The 23,793-nt window shown below is 46.9% G+C and overlaps 2 protein-coding genes across 3 annotated transcripts in view; both read left to right on the top strand.

The window, feature by feature from the left end:
* Positions 1 to 158: 158 nt before the first annotated feature.
* On the top strand, positions 159 to 5,984 carry MRPS15 (mitochondrial ribosomal protein S15). Its single transcript, XM_065916291.1, has 8 exons — positions 159 to 386; positions 633 to 677; positions 1,607 to 1,682; positions 2,456 to 2,504; positions 2,963 to 3,047; positions 3,974 to 4,032; positions 5,397 to 5,588; positions 5,832 to 5,984. Exons 1-8 carry the CDS (start codon positions 251 to 253, stop codon positions 5,967 to 5,969), a joined length of 780 nt encoding a protein of 259 aa, XP_065772363.1. The 5' UTR covers positions 159 to 250; the 3' UTR covers positions 5,970 to 5,984.
* Positions 5,985 to 8,317: 2,333 nt separating this feature from the next.
* The window catches only part of OSCP1 (organic solute carrier partner 1), a 31,472-nt gene continuing 15,996 nt past the window's right edge, over positions 8,318 to 23,793 (top strand). The window contains exons 1-2 of one of the 2 annotated variants that reach the window (XM_065930259.1): positions 8,318 to 11,940; positions 21,553 to 21,707. In XM_065930259.1, coding sequence (XP_065786331.1) covers positions 11,829 to 11,940; positions 21,553 to 21,707 — 267 coding nt within the window. In that variant the 5' untranslated portion in view covers positions 8,318 to 11,828. The remainder of the gene's footprint in view (positions 11,941 to 21,552; positions 21,708 to 23,793) is intronic. The other variant, XM_065930248.1, reaches the window with a different exon arrangement.

Consider the following 23,793-nt stretch of genomic DNA (forward strand, 5'->3'; position numbering starts at 1 on the left):
ACAGGTCCAGGCAACGACCAAGCCCCTCCAGTCTCGCGCTATAGCTAACCAGACCTCTCCCCTCGACCCAACTTCGCGTCATCACTGAGGCCTACCTGCCAATCCATCATCTCGGTCCTCATCTGCTCCGGTCTCGCAACTGCACTCGATTGGTCGAGCCGGGGCCAACATGGCGGCGCCCGTGTAACCCAGTCCCTACCGCGAAGGCGACGCGGCCGCGGCGCGGGTCCCTTGGGGGTCAGAAGTCACCATGCTGAGGGCGGCGTGGAGGGCGCTGAGTTCGATTCGAACCCAGGCAGTGACACAGCCCCCAGTCCTCGGGTTTCCGAGCGGAGGGTGCGCCAAGCTTCTCTCCGTCCAGCGGGACCTTCCCTCAAGTCCTGGAGGTGAGCTGAGAAGCCGGACAGCTAGAGTAGGGAAATGGGATTTGGAGGAGATAGAGGGTATGAGGGGAAGGAGGCTACTGGGTGGCGGTGTAGCGGCAGGAGAAAAAGTGGTGGGTGGGGAAGAAGTGAGGTGAAGTGGGAGAGACACGGGGCATCCCGGTGCCGAAGAAATGCGGCGGCCACAGACCAGAATCGCGGCTAGACTGTTTAAGGAGACGGACCTCAGCCCCCCGTTTTTTTACTTAGGTCTCATCCTCCGAGCCGCCCGCGGATATGCCACCCAGAAACCAGGTAGGAACTGGATTCGACTGGAGGCGGAAGAGAGATTCAATTGCCTGGAAGGCTTGAGATGGCTACTTAGAGCCTCCCGGAGGCGGGGGTGGAGGGGTGATGGTGCAGAGGTCCTGCGAAGAAGCCCACATCCACCTTGCAACAAAGTCGTGGGCCTGGATCCTGCATGAAGGGCAGGGGGAGGGGAGGATGGGAGCAGGAGCTTTTAGAGTGGGTGTGAGTGGACATGAACCATTGAGAGGCAGTACGGGGCTGACACTACCGAGGCTTACCTAAAATACAGCGCTTCGTGTCCGCCTTTCCGAGGTGCCTGGTTTCCCATCAGCGGGCAATCTGCATAGCTGTTCAGATCTCTCTTACTAGATCTTAATATTATTAGTGTAATGGCAGAGCAGGGTCAGAGTGGAGAGGACAGGTTGATCTCTGCCTTGTCTCTCCCTCACCTGCAAGCACACACCAAGGCTGAGGGTTTCTTGTGATCTCTATCTGGTGTTTACATTTCAGACATCTCCTTAAGTAAGCCCCTCATTTCATTCATGCAATCAGCCAGTGAGTATTTGTAGAGTGCCTGTTCTGTACTGAGTCACAGAACCAGACTGCGGGGAGGGGTGGGAGTGTATTCAGAGGGAGTCAAACTCAGTCTGTCCACAGGAGGACCCATCCTAGCGGGACATCTGATAACTGTAGAGCCAGACAGGTGTGTGAGAGGCACAGGCACAGTACAGGGTCTTGGGAAAGGCCGTCTACTCCCAGCATGAACTTTCGAGGCAGATGCCCATAGGGTTTACAGAGGAGAAGCTGAACCCGGAGATACCAGTGCCTTGCTTGAGACCCTGGATGTCTCTGACAGAGGTGATGGGAAGAGCCAAGTCCGGGAGGATGGGCAGTGAGAGCTGATTCTGGGTGTTTTCCATCCCTGCATTTGACAGTCCAGCAAAACCAAGAAGATGACCCGCCCCCTTCCATGCTGCTGAAGGACTACCAGAACGTCCCTGGAATTGAGAAGTAAGCAGAACGAAATCTCTTCGATGAGGCAGAGAGCCCTGGGAGGATTGGCAAGGAGAGGGCTTCGAGGGAGATGCCTGCGGGATCTGAAGCTTGACTGTGAAACAGGGCAGAGAAGCCCATGCCTGGTGAGAGTGAGTGGGCAGGCGAGCCAGATGGAGCATGCCTGCCTGCTGTTTTTATGCTCTGCCATTGGATACCACAGAGGCACCACGCCTCGCAGGTCTTTGTAGAAATCTTGCATCTCTCTGTCCTGTGAGGGAAGATATAGTGTCTCCATTTTGTACATTATCAGACTGCCCAATGTCATACAGCTCCTAAGGGGAATCAGGACTGAAAGACCAAAACCAGGCCCCTGTGCTCAGCCCCTGTCCTGTGCAGTGGGAGCTGGGCAGTCTCTCCAGTCCCTCCCACAGTGCAGTGTGACATGAGAAAGAAACAATGACTGTAGAATTAAGTGTCTCAAGACCAACCAAGCCATATTCCAGCTAAAATGGAAATCCTCTTTTTGCCCTCCCTGCAATGAACCTGGAACACTTGAGCTGACAGCCCCAGTTTTCTGTTAACACATGGTTGCCTGTTCTCAGCCTAGCAAATCAGATCCATGCTGACTTTTAATTCCTGAGAAATGGCACCCCACTCCCAGAGAGACGCCTGTTGTAAAAGAAATTTTTAACCATTGTTGCTTTTCAAACTAAAATGAAAACAGCCGCGCTTCCCCTTCCCCCTTTCCCTCCACACCTGTCTCTCATTGCTATGGTTTTTCTCCACAGGGTTGATGATGTTGTGAAAAGACTCTTATCTTTGGAAATGGCCAACAAGGTGAGTGGCCTTTGCCCAGCTTTGACCTCTCTGCGTCCTCTTCTGGAGACTCCCTCCTACCCTGGTAACACCCCCCAGCCCATGCTTCTCAAGTCAAAGTGCTTATCCCACTGTCATGCTGTATCCACTTGTCAGTACCCCAGACTGAGCATCTCCAGGGCAAGGACTAAGGGTACAACTTGTTCCCTGTTGTACCCTTAGCACCTGACAAACAGTAGGTACTCAGTAAAAATCTGATGCCTGCATGAATGAGCAAAGTTTGGGGACACTGATCCAACATTCTTCTGGCAGTGGCATTGGCCTTAGGCCCACCTAGATGTGAACAGCCCTGATGGGCTGAGTGAAGTCAGTCCCTGAGCCTTGTGGCCTGATTGCTATGACTGCAGCCCTTACCTGGAGGCATGAGGGCTAGTTGGGGGTGGCAGACCTCACAGACTCTCCCTCTCTATCTTCAACAGAAGGAAATGCTAAAAATCAAGAAAGAGCAGTTGATGAGCAAGGTCGTGGAAAACCCGAAGGACACCAGCTCCCTGGAGGCTCGAAGTTGGTCGGGGGGCCCTTGGGGAGTTGGGATACAGGATAGTCTGCTAGCTGGTGCTTGATTCTGGTCCCTCATCTGCAGATACACTGGTGTTAGATGTGGCTTGATAAAGGGGGAGACAGGAAGGACCAAGGAACACTGGACTCTGTTTTCTGAGCTCCGTGATATCCTATCTCTGTATGAGCTCAGGTGACGTTCCTAAGGAGCGTGTTCCTCTCTCTGCTCTGCAGCTAAGGTGGTGTGGAAGGGCGCGTGGTCCGGGCCAGTGTCCCCACCACGCCCTCTGCAGTGCTCCCAGGACTCGTACTGCATACGGGAAGGGCCTTCTGCAGTGACAACCTCTCCTTGGGGCCATCTTCTGCTTTTGCCTTTTTCCCTATCTCTGCAATACAGGCTTGAGCCAAACAAGAGGATACCTGAAGGAAGGATGTTCTGAGGCTTTAAGAGATGAATGGGAGCTGATAATTCTGAAAACTCATTAGCAAAAACACAGATAAGGATGGCAGCTGGGGGGGAAGAGGCAAGGAGGAGACTCTTGACAGTTTGGGGATCTTCAGTTATTCCCTTAGCAAGGACCTCTGGGGCTGTATTCAATCTGTAACCATGAGAGCAGGCATTCCAGACTAAGTCCTGAATTTAATAGGAATGCTCTAAAATTTTACCATTAAGAAGGCTGATTTGGAGGTTTGGGGTTTGGCGATGAGACCTTCATAAGATTAAGGAACTTCCTTTCCTCAGGCTTTGCATTCTTAAAGGCAAGCTATTCCAAAGTCTTTTGAGCTCTTGAAATTCAGACTGCTCTGGAAATGGTGGAGAGCTGTACAAGAGCTTTGGTGATTGTTATTCCTTGAGGTCTTAAAACATAACCGAGGCCTGGCCCTTCCTTCCTCTGTGCCTGTCTCTCATCCGCTGTGGTTTGTGGTTTCAGTTGTTGCCTTGACTGTCAAGATCCGCAGTTATGAAGAACACATGCAGAAACATCGAAAGGTAACCCTTGGGCCTCACTCAGAGCTAAACGTCAGCAGCTGTGGGGAGAGGAGCCTGAGCACTGAGGGGCTCTGGGTCCAGAGAAGCAGCTTGAGAAGCCAGGTGGCCAGAGCAGCAGAGCACCCGCCCCTCCGCTGCAGTGGGAAACACACTTCCCTCCCGCCTCCAGGGGAGACGAGGGAACCTTTCAGGGTGGGCTGAGTGTCATTAATGGTCAAGAAGAGCACAAACTTCAGAGCAAGGGCACAGTGTGTGGCACGCAGGGGCACTCGGTAGTTGTTGAGTGCATGAGTAGGGTCAGATTGCCCTGGGTTCAAAACTCACCTCTGCCACCGCCACTTGATGAGCTGTGTGACCTTAGGGAAGTTACCTGTCGAAGACTCAGTTCTCCTGTCTGTCAAATGGGGACCGTATTAGTCCCTGCTGAGAAGATTGCAAGGACTGTATGAAATAATGGCAGCCAATGGGAGGAAGTGTGTTTCCCACTGCAGCTGAGGGGCAGGTGCTCTGCTGCTCTGGCCACCTGGCTTCTCAAGCTGCTTCTCCGGACCCAGAGCCCCTCAGTGATCAGGCTCATCTCCCCACAGCTGCTGACATTTTAGCCAACTGCTAAATACTCTGTGTGCACCAGTTCATTTAACCCTCATACTCTTCTTTGTAGCCCGCAGTATGGAAGAATAATCTAGGCGTGGCATGATTAAGTTACCCCTGCAGGCATACCACTAGAAAATGTTCTGCTGAGACTTGAAACTCGGTGGTCTTGCTCCAGACCCACATTTCTAACTGGTCTGCCAGATCTCAGCATGGTGTTCGGACACAGAGCTTATGTAATGAAGCAACTGCTGGTATTTTTAATAAACACACACTTGTTAACACAAACTGGTCTGGCTCCACGCCTGGCACCTTTCTTCCCCAAAGCTAGTTGAGCTGCTCCATGAGATCAGAGGTGGAGTATGGAACACCAGCCCCACTGAGGAAGCAGTGTTTGGCTGCGGGCAGGGGTCTTCCTTGGCCTTCCCTCCTCCCACCCCAGTTGACAGTGTGCTGAGCTGTGGAGAGGCTGAGTGGGTATGTGTAGGGGAAAGAGCATGAGATGTGGACTCAGACCTCCAGGCTTGGATTCCAGACTGACCTCACACAAGGCCCTGACCCAGCACAGTTCTGAAACCTTTAATGAATCAGTTAACATTTTTGAGCCTTTATTTTCCCATCTGTAAAATGGGAGTAACACTGCCTAGCTCAGAGTTGCCCTGATATTTGCCTAAGATTGTTTCAGTGCCATGGTAAAATGACCATGCTTTGTTCCTATGAAGTGGCACCCACTTATTTACATAATACTCAAAGTAATACCGATTCTCATACAGGACAAAGCCCACAAGCGCTATCTGCTGATGAGCATTGACCAGAGGCAAAAAATGCTCAAAAACCTCCGCAAGACCAACTATCCTGTCTTTGAGAAGACATGCAAGGAGCTGGGGATTGAGTACACCTTTCCCCCTCCGTACCACCGGAAAGTCCACCGACGCTTGGCAACCAAGAAGGCTCTGTGCATTCAGGTACGATTCAGAACTGCTGCTTTGGTTGGTCCCACTCCAGGACTGTGCTGGAGAGAGCAGAGGGAGGGGTTGTCTGAGTCTGAGCAAGGCATGGAGCTGGGCCTGAGGCCTGTGGCTCCCAGGTCACCAAGCCCGTGGAGAAAGGCTGGGGTGACCATCTGAGGGAGTCATTTCCCACCCCAGCTGCTTCGAGTCTGCAGTTTTGCGTAGTATTACAAAGGCTTATCCTGTCCCTTTCCCCAGGTTTACCAAGAGGTTCAAAAGCTGAAGAAGCAAAAAAGGGCCTTAAAAACTGCAGCTGCAGCGGCCCAGAAACAAGGCCAGAGGAACCCAGAGAGCCCTTCTGAAGCCAGACCAGAGGCAATCAAAGAAACCCAATAAATGTTGATAAAGTCATGTCTTGCTGCCTTGAAGAATAACAGTAGAGAAGGTGGGGCTCCTTGTGGCCTGGGACAAGGAGGAATTCACTCGTTCATGAAGCTCTGGGATCCTGGGGGTGTCAGTGGCAGAGTCCCTGCCCTCAGGCACCACAGGACACATTCTCATCACACACCTCACACACACTCAGGTAAACAAGCCCCCGTCATCCAGGGGCCGTTCGGTGGAGGCGAGACTGAGCGCACGGTGGCACAGAGGAAGCAAGGCTGACTGGCTGCTGGGTGAGGAGGCCAGTGTCAGAACTGCCTCTAAACAGTTGCCTAAAGGATGAGTGGAGGTTCGCTGGGCGCAAGTGGGGAGGGAGGGCATCCCGGGCAGGAGGGCTTGCAAGTGCAAAGACAAAGAAGTGTGCGGGCGTGTGCTGCACTCAGAGAGCAGCAGAACTGGACACACAGCTTGACAGGTAGGCTGCAGCCAGGCTATGAGAGGCTTCATGTGCTGGCTGGGAAGGAGTGATGATAACAAGTCTGTGTTTCCACTAGCAATCTGTGTTTACACTAGCAGCAGTGTAGAGCTGGACAGGACGGGGAGAGATCAGAGTGATTAATTGTGGGGAGGCAGGGGTATTGGTGTTCGGACTGAGAACCTGATAGAAGTCTGTCCCTAAAACTGCACAGGTACAAAACATTGCTTATAAATTCTGGGGCGTGATGGACAACTCCCTCCCCACAAAGCCCACCCATTTACACCAATTCAAGTGCCAAGGCCTTGAAGCCTGAGTATGCTTAGTATGTTTGAAAAACCCAAAGAAGACAGTGTGTCTAAACTGAATCAGCAAAGAGAAGAGTAGGAAGACGAGATCAGAGGAGTTAGCAGAAACCAGGTAATAACGGAGCTTTTGGGGTGTATTAGTCTGTTCAGGCTGCTGTTTTAAAGTACTATAAACTGAGTGGCTTAACAGATTTCTTTTCTGTTCTGGAGACTAGCAATTCCAATATCCAGGTGTAGGCTGATTTGGTTTCTGATGAGGAATCACTTCCTGGCTTGTAGATGGCCGCATCCTGACTGTCCTCACAAGTGGAGGGAGGCAGTCAAGTGGGGAGAGAGAGAAGGAGAGGAAGAGATTGCTTTTGCCCTTCTCAGTTCAGTCGCTCAGTCGTGTCCAACTCTTTGCGACCACATTAACTGCAGCACGCAGTTATACCTCCAATACCTCCCTGTCCATCACTAATTCCCGGAGTTTACTCAAACTCACGTCCATTGAGTCAGTGATGCCATCCAACCATCTCATCCTCTGTCGTCCCCTTCTCCTCCTGCCTTCAATCTTTCCCAGCTTCAGGGTCTTTTCAAAGGAGTCAGTACTTCGCATCAGGTGGCCAAAGTATTGGAGTTTCAGCTTCAGCATTAGTCCTTCCAATGAATATTTAGGACTGATTTCCTTTAGGAAATTGAGACAAGAAATATATTCATCTCATAACCAACCCTCTAGTGGTGGAAGGACAACTATTACAACTAGAAAGTACAGGACACAGTATCCAATCCTAGGCCTCTTGTATGATGACTATGAATATATACCACCAGGTAGTGATACACAAACTATTGTGATTGAGAAAACAGAAGGCAAATGGACTTGTCCATGAATGAATCCCCAGCTCAAAGGAATTTGTGTCTTTATTAGTACTTTGTTTTTTCATAATTAAAGCCAATCAATATTTTATTTTTTTTCCAATCAATATTTTAAATCATGCTACAACCCTGCAAGTCTAATGGAATTAATTAGTTATACAGATGACAGTTTCTCCAGCCATTTATAAGGCCTGAATCCTTTCTATCACATTTTTTTATTCAATATAGCAACATACTAAATTTTAAAACTCAATTACAAACTGTAGGACTTAATCCACTCTTTTTCAATAGGGTGCTTCCTAGACAGAATTTTGCTGGAATATTTTACAAATTATCTCACTAGAAGTTTTCCTATGATATAGAGACTTCCCTGGTGGCTCAGACGGTAAAGCGTCTGTCTACAATGCAGGAGACCTGGGTTCAGTCCCTGGATTGGGAAGATCTCCTGGAGAAGGAAATGGCAACCCACTCCAGTATTCTTGCCTGGAAAATCCCATGGACGGAGGAGCCTGGTAAGCTACATTCCGTGGGGTTGCAAAGAGTCAGACACGACTGAGCAACTTCACTTTCACTTTCCTTTAGGATGGACTTGTTGGGTCTCCTTGCAGTCCAAGGGGCTCTCAAGAGTCTTCTCCAACACCACAGTTCAAAAGCATCAATTCTTCAGCACTCAGCTTTCATTATAGTCCAATTCTCACATCCATGCATGACTACTGGAAAAACCATAGCCTTGACTAGACGGACTTGTTGGCAAAGTAATGTCTCTGCTTTTTAATGTGCTATCCAGGTTGGTCATAACTTTTCTTCCAAGGAGAAGAAAAGTTATTCTTCTAATAAGGGCATTAATCCTCTCATGAGGGCTCTACCCTCATGACCTCACTCTCATGACCACCTAAAGACCCCCATCTCCAAATACCATCATATTGAGGGTTAGGGCTTCAACCTTTGAATTTGGGGAGAACAAATATTCAGTCCATAACACTAGGGGAAAGACTTTAGATTTTATGCTGAGTGAGAAAGGAAGCCAGAAAGGAAGGAAGGTGCATTATAGTGATGTCCAAAGAGCAGCTGGAAACCAGAGACAGGTTTGGGAGTTACATTTAAGGTGACTGAAGCCACGGGTGTGAGTGAAATTGCTCAGGGAGGGAATGTGAGCGAAGAAAACAGGACCATGTCCAGATAGGAAGGATGATTTCTGAGGGCATATCCTGAGTCAGGAGGAACAGCTGAGGTCAAGGGGAAGGTGACATGAAGGTGGAACAGAGGGTCTGGGGTCAAGGAATCAAGTGAGAGGAGAGGGTCAGATACCACCTCCAGGAACAGGAGGGAATGCCTGTTACGGGACAGGACTCAAGTAGACACAGCTACTTAAGAGATGCTATGCTGGAGAAGGCAAGAAAAGGAACACATTCACAGATTCATGGAACAGGCCCTACAGGAAAGGCATTGTTTTAAATGTTGCATTGGTCACATTAACTCATCTAATCTTTAAAGCCACCTTTATCAAACTTCCCCCCACCAACCCCCCTGCCATATTGGCATAATTATCCTCATTTTAACCATGAGAGAATTGAGACTCATGATTTGTCCAAATTCACAAAGCTGCTTAGAGTCAGGCAAGGATTCAGACCCACATCTGTCTTGACTCCAAAGCCCATATTCTGTTCATAATATCACACTGCCTAGGGGGAAAAGTGGTCTGAGAAGCTCTGGGAGGAAACTACACTGCAACAAACTCAAATGCTTTTAGCAACCAGGCAGATAGCATAATGCATGAAGGCCAAGAGTAAGATAATGATGCTAAGCTACTTATTACAGTCCCATCCTAGTTATAGTCCCTTTTAAGACAGTGCACAGACCAGCCAAGATCAAATCAAAGCCCTGGGCTGCTAGCTTTCAATCACTGTATAGTATCTCCCGAGATGTCGGTTAAGCACCAAAAAGTCTTCTTGATGAAGCAGTTTCAGTGGAGTGGAGAGAGCTGAATCCAATGACAATGAAGTGGGTGATGATGATGGAGGAAATTGAGGTTATGAGGGTAGACTATTCTTTAAAAACCTCGGCTTTGAAAGGTAGGAAAGTGGACTCCAGAAGCTGTGGGAAAGACTTGAGCTTATATGTTAAAGGAAGACTTTCCAGTGTGGTTATCAGTAAGAGGAGGTGATGCTCCAAAGAGAAGACAACACTAATGAGTTTGAGTTCAAGTGGATTGTGAAGTATTAAGGGAGTGCAGAAGAGGTCTCTGGAAAGGCAGTTAGAGCCAAAGTGGACAGGCTTGAACGCCTCACAAAGGCATTTCACCTGTGATCTGCCGAACAGTAGAGAGCCACTGAAGGGATGTCATAGGAAAGCCTGATGGGTGTCTTCTGAAATTTAGCCTAGCAGCCAGGCCCATGGAAGTGAGAAATGAGCAGTTATATGAAGAAACACAGTAATGCAGACAGAAAGAAAGAAATGTGAGAAAGATTTTGGTGGGAAAAGCAGAATTGGTGAATGATAATAAGACCCAGGGGGAGGAAACTGGAAACCAAGGCTCAGGTTCAAGTCTGAGTGGCTGGAGGGGAAAATGATTAGTAGATTTTAGAATTACTGAAATTTACAGAAATGGTTGCTCATCAAAGCAAAAATGTAAAAACAGCAGATGAAGAGAAGGTGATCCTGAAGCTCCAGATGAAGTTGAAGAATGTGGTTACTGCCCTCAAAACAGAAGTGGATGGTAGGCTTGCTTAACTGTGCAGGAGCTTCGGAAAACCCAGCATTCATTTCAGCAGGCCTGGTTTGCTTCCCAGTGCATGAAACCTTCAGTTGGGCTTCATTCCAAGTGCCTTTTAGGGAGGAAATGCAGATAATTCAAGGACCTCTGGTACTTCCCCCACCTGCAAGTTACCATTTTGCTGAGGGCTTTCCTGGCATTTTGCATGATCGCAGTGATTCCGCTCTGCAACATGGATCGATGGCTGTCCCCTCCATTTTCCAGAATGAGGAAGCCTAGGTTCAAAACCACTGCCCCAGGTCACACAGCGGGGAAACTGCAGAGTAGGGATTTAAACCCAGGTCTGCCTGAAGAAGGAAATGTCAACCCACTCCAGTATTCTTGCCTGAAGAACCCCATAGACAGAAAAGCCTGGTGGGCTACAGTCTGTCGGGTCGCAGGAGTCAGACACGACTTAGCAACTAAACCACCAAACCACCACCTACGAAGGTATAAAGGAATTGACCTCTAACCAAATTGAATCAAATGATTTTCATATTTGTCAGGCTCAGGAATCTGCCGATTCCTTTGAACTTACTGAAAAAGTCTGTTAGAATGGAAAATCTGGTTTAATTTGAAAGTTCTGTTTTGGCTTTTGTTCGTAAAATTACATGATATAAATAATTTTGAAGCTAATATGATGATCATATTAAAAATTACTTTAAAAAAAAAAAACAGGCCTGTCTGCCCAGTTCAGTTCAGCCACTCAGTCGTGTCCGACTCTTTGCAACCCACGCCAGGCCTCCCTATCCATCACCAACTCCCGGAGTTTACTCAAACTCATGTCCCTCGAGTCGGTGATGCCATCCAGCCATCTCATTCTCTGCCGTCCCCTTCTCCTCCTGCCCCCGATCCCTCCCAGCATCAGGGTCTTTTCCAATGAGTCAACTCTGCATGAGGTGGCCAAAGTATTGAGTCTGCTCTAAAAGAGTTCGGCTTGGGTTTTGTGTCTCAGACGGTAAAGAATCTGCCTGCAATGCAGGAGACCTGAGTTCGATCGTTGGGTGGGAAAGATTCCCTGGAGAAGGGACTGGCTACCCACTCCAGTATTCTTGCCTGGAGAATTCCATGGACAGAGGAGCCTGGCGGACTACGGTCCATGGGGTCACAAAGAGTCCGCCAAGACTGAGCGACAAATACTTTCATTTTCCTCCTTTAAGGGCACGTGAGCACTCCGCCCTGACGGGGAGAGAGTGACCGCCCTGCCGATACTCGCCCACCCTCCGGGTCTAAAGAAATTCAAAACCGGCGCTCAGGGCCGAAGGCCCGCGGGGCTCTGTCCAATCAACCCCATAGATCTTCGCCGCCTCGCCCAGTACGCGCCCGCCCCCGGATGCCTCCCAACAAGCGGCCTGTTGATTGGCCTTCTTTGCCGCCTGCCGCGTTGCCTAGCAACCGGGCTTTGGGGACGCGGCTGCGGGGCCTCCTGTCTTCTGGCTACTGAACGTGGAGGCTCTGTAGCAGACGCGTTGGCTTCCGGCACCATGTCCATGCGGACGCTGCCGCTGCTCTTCTTGAACTTGGGCGGGGAAATGCTCTACATCCTGGACCAACGACTGCGGGCCCAGAACATCCCCGGAGACAAGGCCCGCAAAGGTGAGGCTCCCCGCCCGCACAACCAGCCCCGGCCCCCTCAGCCAGACCTCTATAGCCAAGCGCCTTTACAGATTGGCCAACACCCCTGCACTCCGCACTCTCATAACCGGGGACCTCTTTCATAACCCACAGCCCCATCCAGGCAGAACCCCTCATCAGCACAGTACCCAAAAGATCGTTTCACCACAGAGGGATTTAATACCCCCGTTGAATATTATTAGGGTACCTGACCTCCCCCCATTTACTCATCCCCTTAAATTAGAGATGATTTCCCAATCTCTCTTGACAGTTGATCCCTCCCAAACGTGAGGGTCCCAGTAGGCCACCCCAGGTGGCACACTCTTTCCCCCCAGGGAACCTTCTGGGTCTCCATACTCGTCTGTGCAGAATCCTCCTTCATAAGACGGAGGCTAGTCTTATTAAGTTCAGAAGCTATTTCTAGAAAGGTGGGCATCTGAAATAACATAGATAAATAAAAAATAAAAGTTGTCTTTTCTCTTCACAATTGTTTGGAGAGAATGCAGTTGTGGAAATAATTATTTGAGAGTTTCCAAAATGCAAAATCTGCCTTCCATACATACCACATCTAACCCCAGAGAATTGGCCACCCAGAATTCTCTGCCACCCTTTTTCTCTCCTTTTCCCCTCCTTCTCAACCAACAGCTGTTTTCACCAAGTTTTCTGGGATTAAGTATGAAGGAAATACTGTATTTGAAGGTAGAGAAAGAAAAGTCAGTATAAAGGTAACTGACATAGCCGCTGATTCAAACATTTACTGTCTCCAACAGTCTCTGTATGCTCAATTGATGTTCAGCATACAAATTCAGATATTCACTGTTGTATTTATGCAATTGAGTCCAAGTCCATGCATAAAGAGAAAGAGCTCCCTATAGCATACCCCCTCCATTAATTCTGTACACTGCTCCCAATGAGCATTCTAACATTTGAATCTGTCCATACTCCTTGCTATTTAAAACCCTTTGTCAGCTTCCCACTGCTGTCTGGATGGAGGCCAAGTCCTTGGCAGGACATTTCAGGGACCTTCCTGATCTGACCCCCTGTCCATCTCTGCAGTCCCAGCTTCCACCACTGCCTGCCTCCTACTGTGTATCTTAATACCAAACTGCTTGTAGATCTCCATTTAAAGCATGTTCACTCATGTTTCCATTGCTGGTAATTCCCATTCTACCCCAACCATCCCATTTCCATGCTAGTAACTTTCCTTCCATCCTGCATTATTCAACTTAAGAATCATCTCCTCGTCTCCACATGGGAAACGGCCTGCGCATACTCCCATACCTGATGTGTGCCCCCCTCAACCTTATCGCTAGCCGTATTATACTGAAATGGTCTGCATATGTGTCTGTCTCCCCCATGTGATTGTCTTATTCACCTTTGTACTCCAGCGCCTAGCATAATGCCTACAACTGAATAAACTAGTGCTCAGTAAATGTTTGGTGAACTGCTGTTTGATATTACATTGCCGTTTTTCCCTCAAGAGGGTTCTGTTTTCCTTGGTGCTATGTTATGTGATTTCATTTGGGCTTTTGGCACCAGTGAGCTGATAGGCTGTGCTTGCACTGGTGGTCTGCAGTCTTGGAAGGCAGGATACGTTAGCACTTAAGAACATGCTCTCTGGAGTCATACAGATAGAGTTCCCAATTCCAGCTTTGCCATTTAACTAATTGTATGACCTTGGAGTGTAGACTCTGTATGCCTGTTTCTTTCTCCCTAGAAGGGGAATAATAAAATATACCTCACAGTGACATTGTAAAGATCGATTGAGGTGACGTACTTAACATGTTTAACATAATGAGTAGCAGGTATGGTCTTTCAAGAGGCGGTCTGGGCAAGATCCTGTGATTATACTAGAGGACTGGCTTCCTTTGTGTTCAGGAGCTGCAGTCCTGGGTTTGCTAGAGATGGCATCAGGGAGTTTCAGCCATCTTCCGTAATTCACATTCGAACACTTTCCTTCCACTATTGAGTTGTGTCAGATGCCATTGAGGTGCTGGGCAGAGCCTCATGCGGCCCTTCTCTGCATCCTCTGGAGGTAGGGCTTTTGATCCATCTGTCCAATAACTGATTCTAAACCTGGGAGATATGTCTTCCTAATGCAATAGCAACAAACATCTATTAAGTACTTAACCACGTACCATGGACTTCTCTGAACACCTTAATCCCCACAACTATCCTATCAGGTAGGTAATACTACTATCCCCATTTTACAGATGGGGAAAGTGAGGTTCATTTGCCCAGGTTTACATAACTGGTAAGAAGGAAGAGTAATGTGTTTGAACCCAGGTCATCAGGCTCCAGAGCTCATACTCTTCATCCACAACCTTCACAACCTTCACGGCTGCCCTGTACTTCCATACTCGAGGGGACTACATCAGAATCTTTGTGGAGGGAATGGGGTGGGGAGGGAGTTGGAAGGTTGGGAGGGAGAGGGAGAGGCTTGAAAAAAAAATTCAGGATACCCACTGGTCTCATCAAAGAAATGACAGAAAGTAGTTGGTTGATGAGGACATGCAGAAAATAGAACGAGAAAACAGGGCAGAGGGTGTGAGATTCAAAACAGTCAACTAGTCCTCACTGAAGCTCTGGGTGAAAACCATGTTTGTTCTAGAAGTTTTCACTGTCTTACACGACTAATTGGTCTCCTGGAGGCCATCCCTTAAGTCCAGGGCCGATCTTGCAGTTTCTCCCCAGAAGGCAGCTCACTCTAGTTTAGCCTTCAACAGAAAGGAAGTGCTGTCTCTGTGGGGCAACTTCTGACTGTTGCATACTGAATAAGGTCCCACGTTTAAGCAATTGCCAGAATAATAAAAGTTGCCTTCGCCTCACTCCTGGAAGATACCCTGGACAAGGGAAAGGCTACCCACTCCAGTATTCTGCCCTAGAGAATTCCATTGACTGTACAGTCCATGGCGTTGCAAAGAGTCAGACACGACTGAGCAACTTTCATTCACTCACTCACTCACTCACCCTCTTACAGATACTCATAAGCAAGGCCCTCTTACCATTTGTTTGCCTTCCTCATTTGACAGAAGGGGAAATTAAGGAATGGGGCTATTAAGTGATTTTCCCAAGATATGCCGATCACAGAGTAGTACTGAGCAGCCAAGTGCTGTGAGATACTATATTTATTTTTATAGTTCCAATTTAACAGGAGGCTCTGAATAAGCCTTGAGCCTACCTCCCACTCAAAATATAAGTAAAGTGGAATGGTCACAAACAAGTCATTCTTTAACTTCCCGGGATCCTCAGAAGGAAGAGGGCCAGGAGCACACACAGCTCGACAGCAACCTCTGCTGGAGCCAAACGACACTGCCTGCAAGAGTGCCTGGTAGCCCTGGGCATGTGTTCACCAGCTCTTTTTTTTTTGTCAGCAGCAGATAATCACTCTCCCTTAGGGTAGGTGAGCCCCTGGCAGCCCCTCTGTTGCCAAATATACCTTCAAGAGTGTTGCAGCTCTATCTCTCTGAATTCCCACAAGCCTATCAGGCAAGACCGCCTGTAAAATAAATGCCATGAAATGACAGATGTGGACATTATGCCAAAGAAGCCAGCATCTGCTTAAAGAAGGCTAGTGTCTTGGTGCTGCTTCCCCAGTGTTTTCTCTCCGGAACCCTGTAACTCTGTGGGAGAAAGATGGTGAATTTCCCCAGAGGAGTCTGACCCTGCAGTAGGAGCCCTTTGCAGCTAGGCAGGACATGGCACTCGTTTTGCTTTCAGGAGGGTCTCTTAGGAGCTGTCGGCATTGCATACTGAAGGCACATATATGCTAATTCAGAGAAGGCAATGGCAACTCACTCCAGTGTTCTTGCCTGGAGAATCCCAGGGATGGCGGAGCCTGGTGGGCTGCCGTCTATGAGGTCGCACAGAGTCGGACATGACTGAAGCGACTTAGCAGCAGCAGCAGCATATACTAATTATATTATACTATGCACGTTATAACTTCAGGAGTCACGTCACAAACAATTTAGTGCAAATGTTCTCAAAATACACCAAACTACAAAATGTTTTTAAAATGTGGTTGTGTGTAGATCGCTGTTTATCTGTGGGTGGTTTTAGATTGAAATCTCTCCCCAAAAAATCAAGGAAAGAAAAAAATTCATCACGAGCCTTTATGGGTGGTGCCCCAAATTCTGAAGTAGAGAAAGCAGAACTAGGAGAGAAGTCAGAAAAGTGTTTGATGTGTCTATTTTATCCCCACAACAACCCTATCAGGTGGGTGCAATTATAATCCCCATTTCACAGATGAAGAAACAGGTTATACAAGCTGCTTGGAAATACAGCTAGTAAACAGGAGAGCCAGGTCTCAGCCCATTAAAGGGTCATGATTCTCACAGATTTCTCTAGCCAAGTACATTTTTCCTTATTTGGTCTCTTCTTGGCATTTCCCTGTCTACTTTTGTCCTCAGGAGCTTTCTGTACAGTGGTCCCATCATTATTTCCCTCTTTTTACATGGAAGTCACACCTCTCTGTATAAAAGATAAATCAGAAACAAATGGTTTTTTTCTGTTGATTTATCTTTCTAGTTGTTTTTTTTTTTTAAGTTGAGTAATTCTGTGTTCTAGAAAGAGAACTCTTACATTAATAAGAGAATCAGGTTGTAAAGAAAGAAAATTCTTTTTGTACCTGTTCTCAGGATTATCCTTCCCTGCGGAAGTTAGTGTTTTTAAAAGCCTTATTTTGAATGATGTCTACTTTCAGAGCGTTAGAGAGGATGGCTTCTGAACCTTGCAAGGTAAACCCCAGGGTATCTCATCCTCCCGAGCTTCCTCTCCTCCTGGGCCACACTCTTCTATAAGATACAGCCTCCCTAGGGCTTTTTTGGAACTTGTTATTTATCCATCAGCCTTTTAAAAGCTTCAAATGGAAGGCAGAGTATTTGCATTAAAACATTAATGCAAACATGAAAAATAAAGTTTCATAAGCCAGATCATTGGAATTGGTATTTTTAAAGCCTCGTTGAAAATAACATTCTTGCTTCATGAACTGGTGTTTTCTTTTTATATGCTTCATGTAGATGAATGGACAGAGGTGGACAGAAAACGAGGTATGCTGTCTTGGGGCTGCATGTATTCAGTCTGCATCCACAGGTTCACCCAGTCCTTCCTCAGTGGGGCTTAGAGTGGGACCACCCTAGACATTTCCAAGTAAAAGAATAGGCATGAGTTTCTCTTTAGCTGAGACATTGGTTATACAGTTGAATCTTTTAAATACAGCGTGAAAGATGAAAACCAAGCAAACATTAATCAAAGGACCATATTGCACCCGAGGTATTTGTCCCTTTTCACAGTTCCCAGCTTGGCAAGGACACCTGGGACAATAGCTACATTTCCAGGTGGCCTGTCCTATTTAGTCGTCCTTAAACAATTCTGTGATAGCATCATGTAGCCAAAGAGCTGTTCTCCTGAGCACACAGAGATATCTGTTGAGCAACTGAGAAACGTGGAAGCATGTGGCTGCATGGCCGTCAGGCTTGGGCACAGAAGGCATGACACGCATGCACTGTGGTCTTATCATGCCAGATCTTCAGTTTCCCCCTCACCTACAGCCAAGAGCACACCTGAGAAAGCTGTTGATCCCTCAGAATAAAACCTCCGCCTTTCTCACCTTTAAATGTCATCATCTGACCCTGGGTACAGGTTATGCATGTCGTCAGCCATCAGCCTCGATGTTTTAAGTCCTCTCTCCACACTAATAATGCAGAGGAGGTAACATGTGTAATGTTTAAGAGCACAGGCACTAGAATCAAACAGCCCTGTTCTGATTTCAGCTCCACCCCGTCCTATGTGACCTTGAACTTTAACCTCTCGAAAACCCAGTTTTCCCCTTTGATACAGTAGGGTACCACTAGCCTTTTGTGCTTGTTTGCTATCATTTCAGTTTCTTAAATTGGTTTATAGTCTGATTAGGTTTGCCTTGGTTTTAGGAAACTTGAATATTCTTGAGCCTCTGTTCTTTTTTTTTCAAAGCCCTAGCAACTGGGGGTGGGGAACGGGGTACCCTTCAAAATCGTTTGATTATTTATTTATTTAAATGAGATAATGAATGGAAAGTTCTAAGCCCAGAACTTGCAACATAATAAGGCTTCAAAACATGGTAACCACCCAGAAATAATAGCTTCTCTTTTTTACCCTTGGTTTCAAGTTGTGTGCCCCCATAAACAATAAAATTTACAGCAGAAGTACTAGTTAAAAACGCAGTTGCTTTCATCTAGAGAATTATTTCATCAGGCCAGGCTCGAAGAAAAGCCCAATCCAAGTGGTTGGTAAAGTTTTATAATGTTTCACAACCGTCTTTCACCACTTCTCTTAAGCAATTTTTGGCCCACCTCTTTATGCACTGCAGAATTTCAGGTGAGAAGTGTGGATTTTGAAGACTTTTTGTGTAAGTAACTGAATCACTGGAATTTATCTTATATATCCAAAAAGAATAAACAGAAACTGACTTCATAATCCAAACCCAGGATAAGAAGCCTGATATGTTAAGAACTCAGTTACTGACCCTTCCAGTGCACCCATGAAAAACCACCCCTCCACACACCTGGCGTTAGTCTCCTGATGAAATCTGGCTCCTAGCACATTTCTGTCTCATGCAATTATGCCAAGCTCATGTGAGGGCCAAAAACGAACACCAAGACTAACTTACAGATCAGGTTAAAGCTTCTCAGAGGACTTCACTGGTGGTCCAGTGGTTAAGAATCCACCTTGTAAAGCAGAGGGTGTGGGTTCTATCCCCAGTCGGGGAACTAAGATCCCACGTCCCACGGAGCAGCTCAGCCCACATGCCACAGCTACTGAGCCCGTCGAGTACCAAAGCTAGAGAGTCTGTGCACCACAATGAAAGACCCTGCATGCTGCAACTAAGATGCAGCCAAAGAAAATAAATATTATTTAAAAAAAAAGAAAAACTGCTCAGGTTTAGCTTAAATATGGTGTGGGCTGCTACTCTTGGGCAAGGATAACATTCACTTCCTCTCTGCTGCAGCGAGTGCCAGCTGAAGCACACTGGGAGCTGTAAGCATGTTAATTTGTGCCCCCGTGCTCCTTCCAAAAAATTAAACCAAGGTGGGTGCCCTGGGTGCCAGGACCCAACTGCAAAACTGCCATCTCCCCTTGGGGGCATTTGTGTTCACTGCTCTGCCCATGGGGACAGGGCCTGCCATACTCTCTTCCTGGCAGGAGAACTTTCTGGAAGCTCTTATGCAAGAAGCCATGGTGATCCAGAGCTTATTCACTTCCCAAAGAAAAGGCTTCACTTTGCTTTTTACTTTGCCAGAGTGGCTGACAATCACCTTGGGGCTTTTTAGAACTGACTTATTTGGGTCTAAGCTATTTTCCTAGATCTTGCTAAAGGCTCAAAGACCCTAGAGACTTGACTTGGCACCTCAGTGAACGAGAGCTCTTTGTAATCGTGAACATAATCAGAGCTGATGCGATTCTTTAATGTGAGTTCTTCCTCTTTGGCACTCCTCCCTGGCCTCCATAAACCTGTGGAAAATTCTTCAAATTCCCTCTTTTTTTGAGGCCTTATATGTGGCTTTCCATATGTAGCTATTTCCATACAAACTCTACATTTATATAGGCTGCAGTAAGATAAATGTCAGAAAGTCCAATTTATTGCAGACCCTTGCTTGTTTAGATCGAAGGCCAAAGGCCATGCTTGAGGCAAACCCAGAGGAGTTCATGGGTCTCCAGGCTGTCCACAGTGGGGAGAGGTTAGTGCCTGGGCTGAAACTGTCCGATATGAGGGATACCCTGTGTTGGAATGGATCTGCTTCTTCCTTACTGACGGGGTGGGGTCTAGAGTAAAATACAGAGGTCAAGTGTGAGTCCAATACTTCCGAAAGCAGTCACACTTAGTTTGTTCTTTCTTGTCAGGGTTGGGGTGGGGGATGTTTCCCTCCCCGCCTTTCTCTATAGCTCTTCCATTTAAGATTTAAGTACAGCTAGCCCTCAGCTCCCCACTTCTCCCCAAAATTGCTCTTTGAGATGCTTTAAAATGCTGGCCTGAGCCCTCAGTGTACTTCTATCAATTACTTACAGGTAGAAAGAATGTCTGAAACCATGACCTTGCTTCACTCTCTAAGATACAAGGGCGACTATGGGTCACCTGCCATGTCCTTTGTGTGGCAAGAGAAAGAGAGATCTGTATCTTTCAGCAATAATCATTCATGTGATTTTGTATAATTATTTTAAGTAACAAGTTTTCTTTCAAATTTTAATTACTATAAATGTATTGTCTCAGCATCCATATACAGTCACCTTTAGGCAGGAATATATCTGGCTTAATTAAGAATGATCTGTGTTCAACCATATCTGTTTCTATTTCTTGTACCAAATGGTTTTCCTAGCCCTCAAATAATGTTATTTGAGTAGCATAAAATATCTAAATGAATGAGTGAATGAAGACCTAGAATTATAGATACTTTGATTTACACACACCTTAGCTTCCCTGGTAGCTCAGCTGGTAAAGAATCCACTTGCAATGCAGGAAACCCTAGTTCTATTCCTGGGTCAGGAAGATCCCCTGGAGAAGGAATAGGCTACCCACTCCAATATTCTTGCCTGGAAAGAATCCCCATGGACAGAGGAGCCTCGCAGGCTACAGTCCATGGGGTTGCAAAGAGTTGGACACAACTGAAGCGACTAAACACACTAGAACCTTTTATTCTTACCACCTGGAAATTTTCCATCCGAACAACAGTATGGGACGTATCACTGCAGTGTGATATCAGTATTATAGATCACATAGAGAAATTAAGACATACTCAAATGGTGTTATGGAGAAGGCAATGGCAACCCACTCCAGTACTCCTGCCTGGAAAATCCGATGGACAAAGGAGCCTGGTGGGCTACAGTCCATGGGGTCTCGAAGAGTCGGGTACGACTAAGCGAGTTCACTTTCATGCATTGGAGAAGGAAATGGCAACCCACTCCAGTGTTCTTACCTGGAGAATCCCAGGGACGGGGGAGCCTGGTGGGCTGCCATTTATGGGGTCGCACAGAGTCAGACACGACTGAAGCAACTTACAGCAGCAGCAGCAAATGATGTTAATCTGAAGTACACATCTTGTAGAAGCACTAGAAAAACTTTTAATCTCTAACCAGTGGGTAGGCCCCGTGTCTATTTGTGTAAACTGTTTTGGGGAAAAAAAAAAAAATCAATTACCATTATAGGTCCCATTTTATAAAATTTTAAAGTAAAAATGTTATAGGCTTGCTAAACAAACAGAAAAGGTGATGCTATTTCTCATTTTGAGGTGGATACCTAATCTACAATGTTAATAGAAATCTTTTTTAAAGAAAGAATAAATATGTTCTCTATCATCAAGTGAAATGTTGTATGTGAAAGTGGTTTGAACCACAGCACATTGCCACGTGTATGTTTGCCCTAAGATGGGCTCATAAGGCACTCTGGACCCAGCTTTCCACTGGGACACACATGGGGTTTCTCCCCAAGAAGCAGGTCTCCAAGCACACTGGATCCCCATACTACATAGGCCCCGCCCGTCCATTCCATCTGTACACGGAGCATTTCCTAAGTAAAGCTACCACATGTGCTTTGCTCACCTGCATCCTCTCTTGTCTCTACAGTTATGAATGACATCATTTCAACCATGTTCAATCGAAAGTTCATGGAGGAATTGTTCAAACCCCAAGAGCTCTACTCCAAGAAGGCCCTGAGGACTGTCTACGACCGCCTGGCTCACGCCTCCATCATGAGACTGAACCAGGCCAGCATGGATAAGGTGAGCGGCTGCCTCCGTTCCCTGGGCTGCGTTTCTTAGGGATTACCGCAGACTGGAGTCAGAGGAGATGGTGTGTGCAGTGGTGCATAGCAAAAGACAGGCACGTGTTACCATGGCTTGTTCTTGAGTTTCAAGGTGGGAAGGACCTCAGAAGTCATCCACACCAACCCCTCTGTTCAGTTCCGTTCAGTCTCTCAGCCATGTTTGACTCTCTGTGACCCCATGGACTGCAGCACACCAGGCTTCCCTGTCCATCACCAACTCCTGGAACTTGCTCAAACTCATCCATCAAGTTGGTGATGCCATCCAACCATCTCATCCTCTGTCGTCCCCTTCTCCTCCTGCCTTCAACCTTTCCCAGCATCAGGGTCTTTTCCACTGAGTCAGTTCTTCACATCAGGTGGCCAAATATTGGAGCTTCAAACCCCTCTGTAGTTTATGTCATTATATCACCCAGAGAGAGTGCCGGTCTGCATGTCCATGTTTAGATTGTGAGGGACAGGCAGGCCTGACGTGCTGCAGTCCATGGGGTCACAAAGAGTCAGACTCAACTGGGTGAACAACAATCCAGCACAAGCACCCAACTCTGCTTAATTCTGCTTCCTTCCTAGCAGATCTCAGCTCTGCAAACCAGGCATTTCTTAAAGAGCAAATTCAAAGCCTCTCAGTCTCTACTTCTAATATAAACATATCTGTTTCTTTGTGCAACAATTTTTTAGGGTACTGATTTTTAAAAGGAATAATTCCAAATAAATAATGGCAGAGAACAGGTAGCTCTCCTGTTCATCAGAATTCCAGACACTTTATATAGATGCCCCACCCTCAGGGAGAGAGAGCAGAACTCCCCACTCCTTGAATGTGGCTGCACTTGGTGACTTCCTTCCAAGGAAGACAGTATGCAAAGAGGGGGAAGGGGAACAACTAACTTCTCAGTAGAGAAACATGGTAAATATTACCTCAACCAGGTGGTAGCATCAGCAGTGATAAGCCATGTGGCGGTATCCTGGTATGACAAGACGAGAATAACGCTTTGCTTCTGTGATCTTCCTTCCCAAAACCCACAACCCCAGGCTGATCCTGAAGAAAAACAGCAAACAAATACCATTCGGAGGTCATGTTACAAAATACCTGACCTGTCATTGAAATCGTCAAGGCCACCAAAAACAAGGAAAACTAGAGAAACTGTCACAGCCAAGAGGAGCCTAAGGAACCATGAGGACTAAATAGAATGTGGGAAATGGAACTGAAGTAGGACATTAGAAGAAACTAATCTCAATAACAGGGCTTCCCTGATAGCTCAATTGGTAAAGAATCCACCTGCAATGCAGGAGACCCTGGTTCAATTCCTGGGTCGGGGTGGTGATCCCCTGGAGAAGGGATAGGCTACCCACTCCAGTGTTCTTGGGCTTCCCTTGTGGCTCAGCTGGTAAACCTGCCTGCAATGTGAAATAATGTTAATAAGAACCCCTTTCCAAGTCCCTTTATTATGTAAATTTTTATAAATCGTGAGGCCTGACAGTGGGTGACAGGTGTGCAAAAAGTACCGTCCCATTGCTGGCCCCTGGGGGCCTCAGAGAGACAGACTGCCTTTAACTGCACCCTCTTGCCTCCTGCCAGGTACCTTTAGAAAGTTGCTTTAGCTCCCTGAGCCTCTGTTTTCTCATCTATAAAATGGGGATAATAACAGCTACTTCATTAGTTAGAGGGAGGGTTAAGTGAGAAACATACATATAATGACACAGGAAAGCTCAGCACATAGATGTTCTGTAAATGTCCAGTATCTTCTCCTCTCTGTTCCTCTCCCCCTGCCTTTAAGAAAGTTGAAGTTTCCACTGAGAAAGGACGCAGAATTTAGAAAACAAGCTGGGTTTGAGTCCTAGTTCTGCCAATGGCTGTGAGACTCAATTCACAGAATAACTCTGAACATTCATTTCTTCATTTTATACCTGTTTTTATCCTTTATTCCTGGCATAGTGTCCTGTACACAACAGGTACTTAATGTTTGATGATGATGGCTGAGAGTCTGAAATCTGTCTCTAGTATTAGACAAGCCTGCATACGCGCGCGCGCACACACACACACACAC

This window comes from Muntiacus reevesi, chromosome 1 (assembly GCF_963930625.1).
Source record: "Muntiacus reevesi chromosome 1, mMunRee1.1, whole genome shotgun sequence".
Taxonomy (NCBI): Eukaryota; Metazoa; Chordata; class Mammalia; order Artiodactyla; family Cervidae; genus Muntiacus; species Muntiacus reevesi.

Excerpts from the sequence above, each read along its gene's own strand:
- MRPS15 (XM_065916291.1), top strand. The coding sequence starts at position 251 with ATGCTGAGGGCGGCGTGGAGGGCGCTGAGTTCGATTCGAACCCAGGCA. Across the intron at positions 1,683-2,455 it reads AACGTCCCTGGAATTGAGAA|GGTTGATGATGTTGTGAAAA; the intron begins GTAAGCAGAACG and ends TTTTCTCCACAG. Across the intron at positions 2,505-2,962 it reads CTTTGGAAATGGCCAACAAG|AAGGAAATGCTAAAAATCAA; the intron begins GTGAGTGGCCTT and ends TATCTTCAACAG.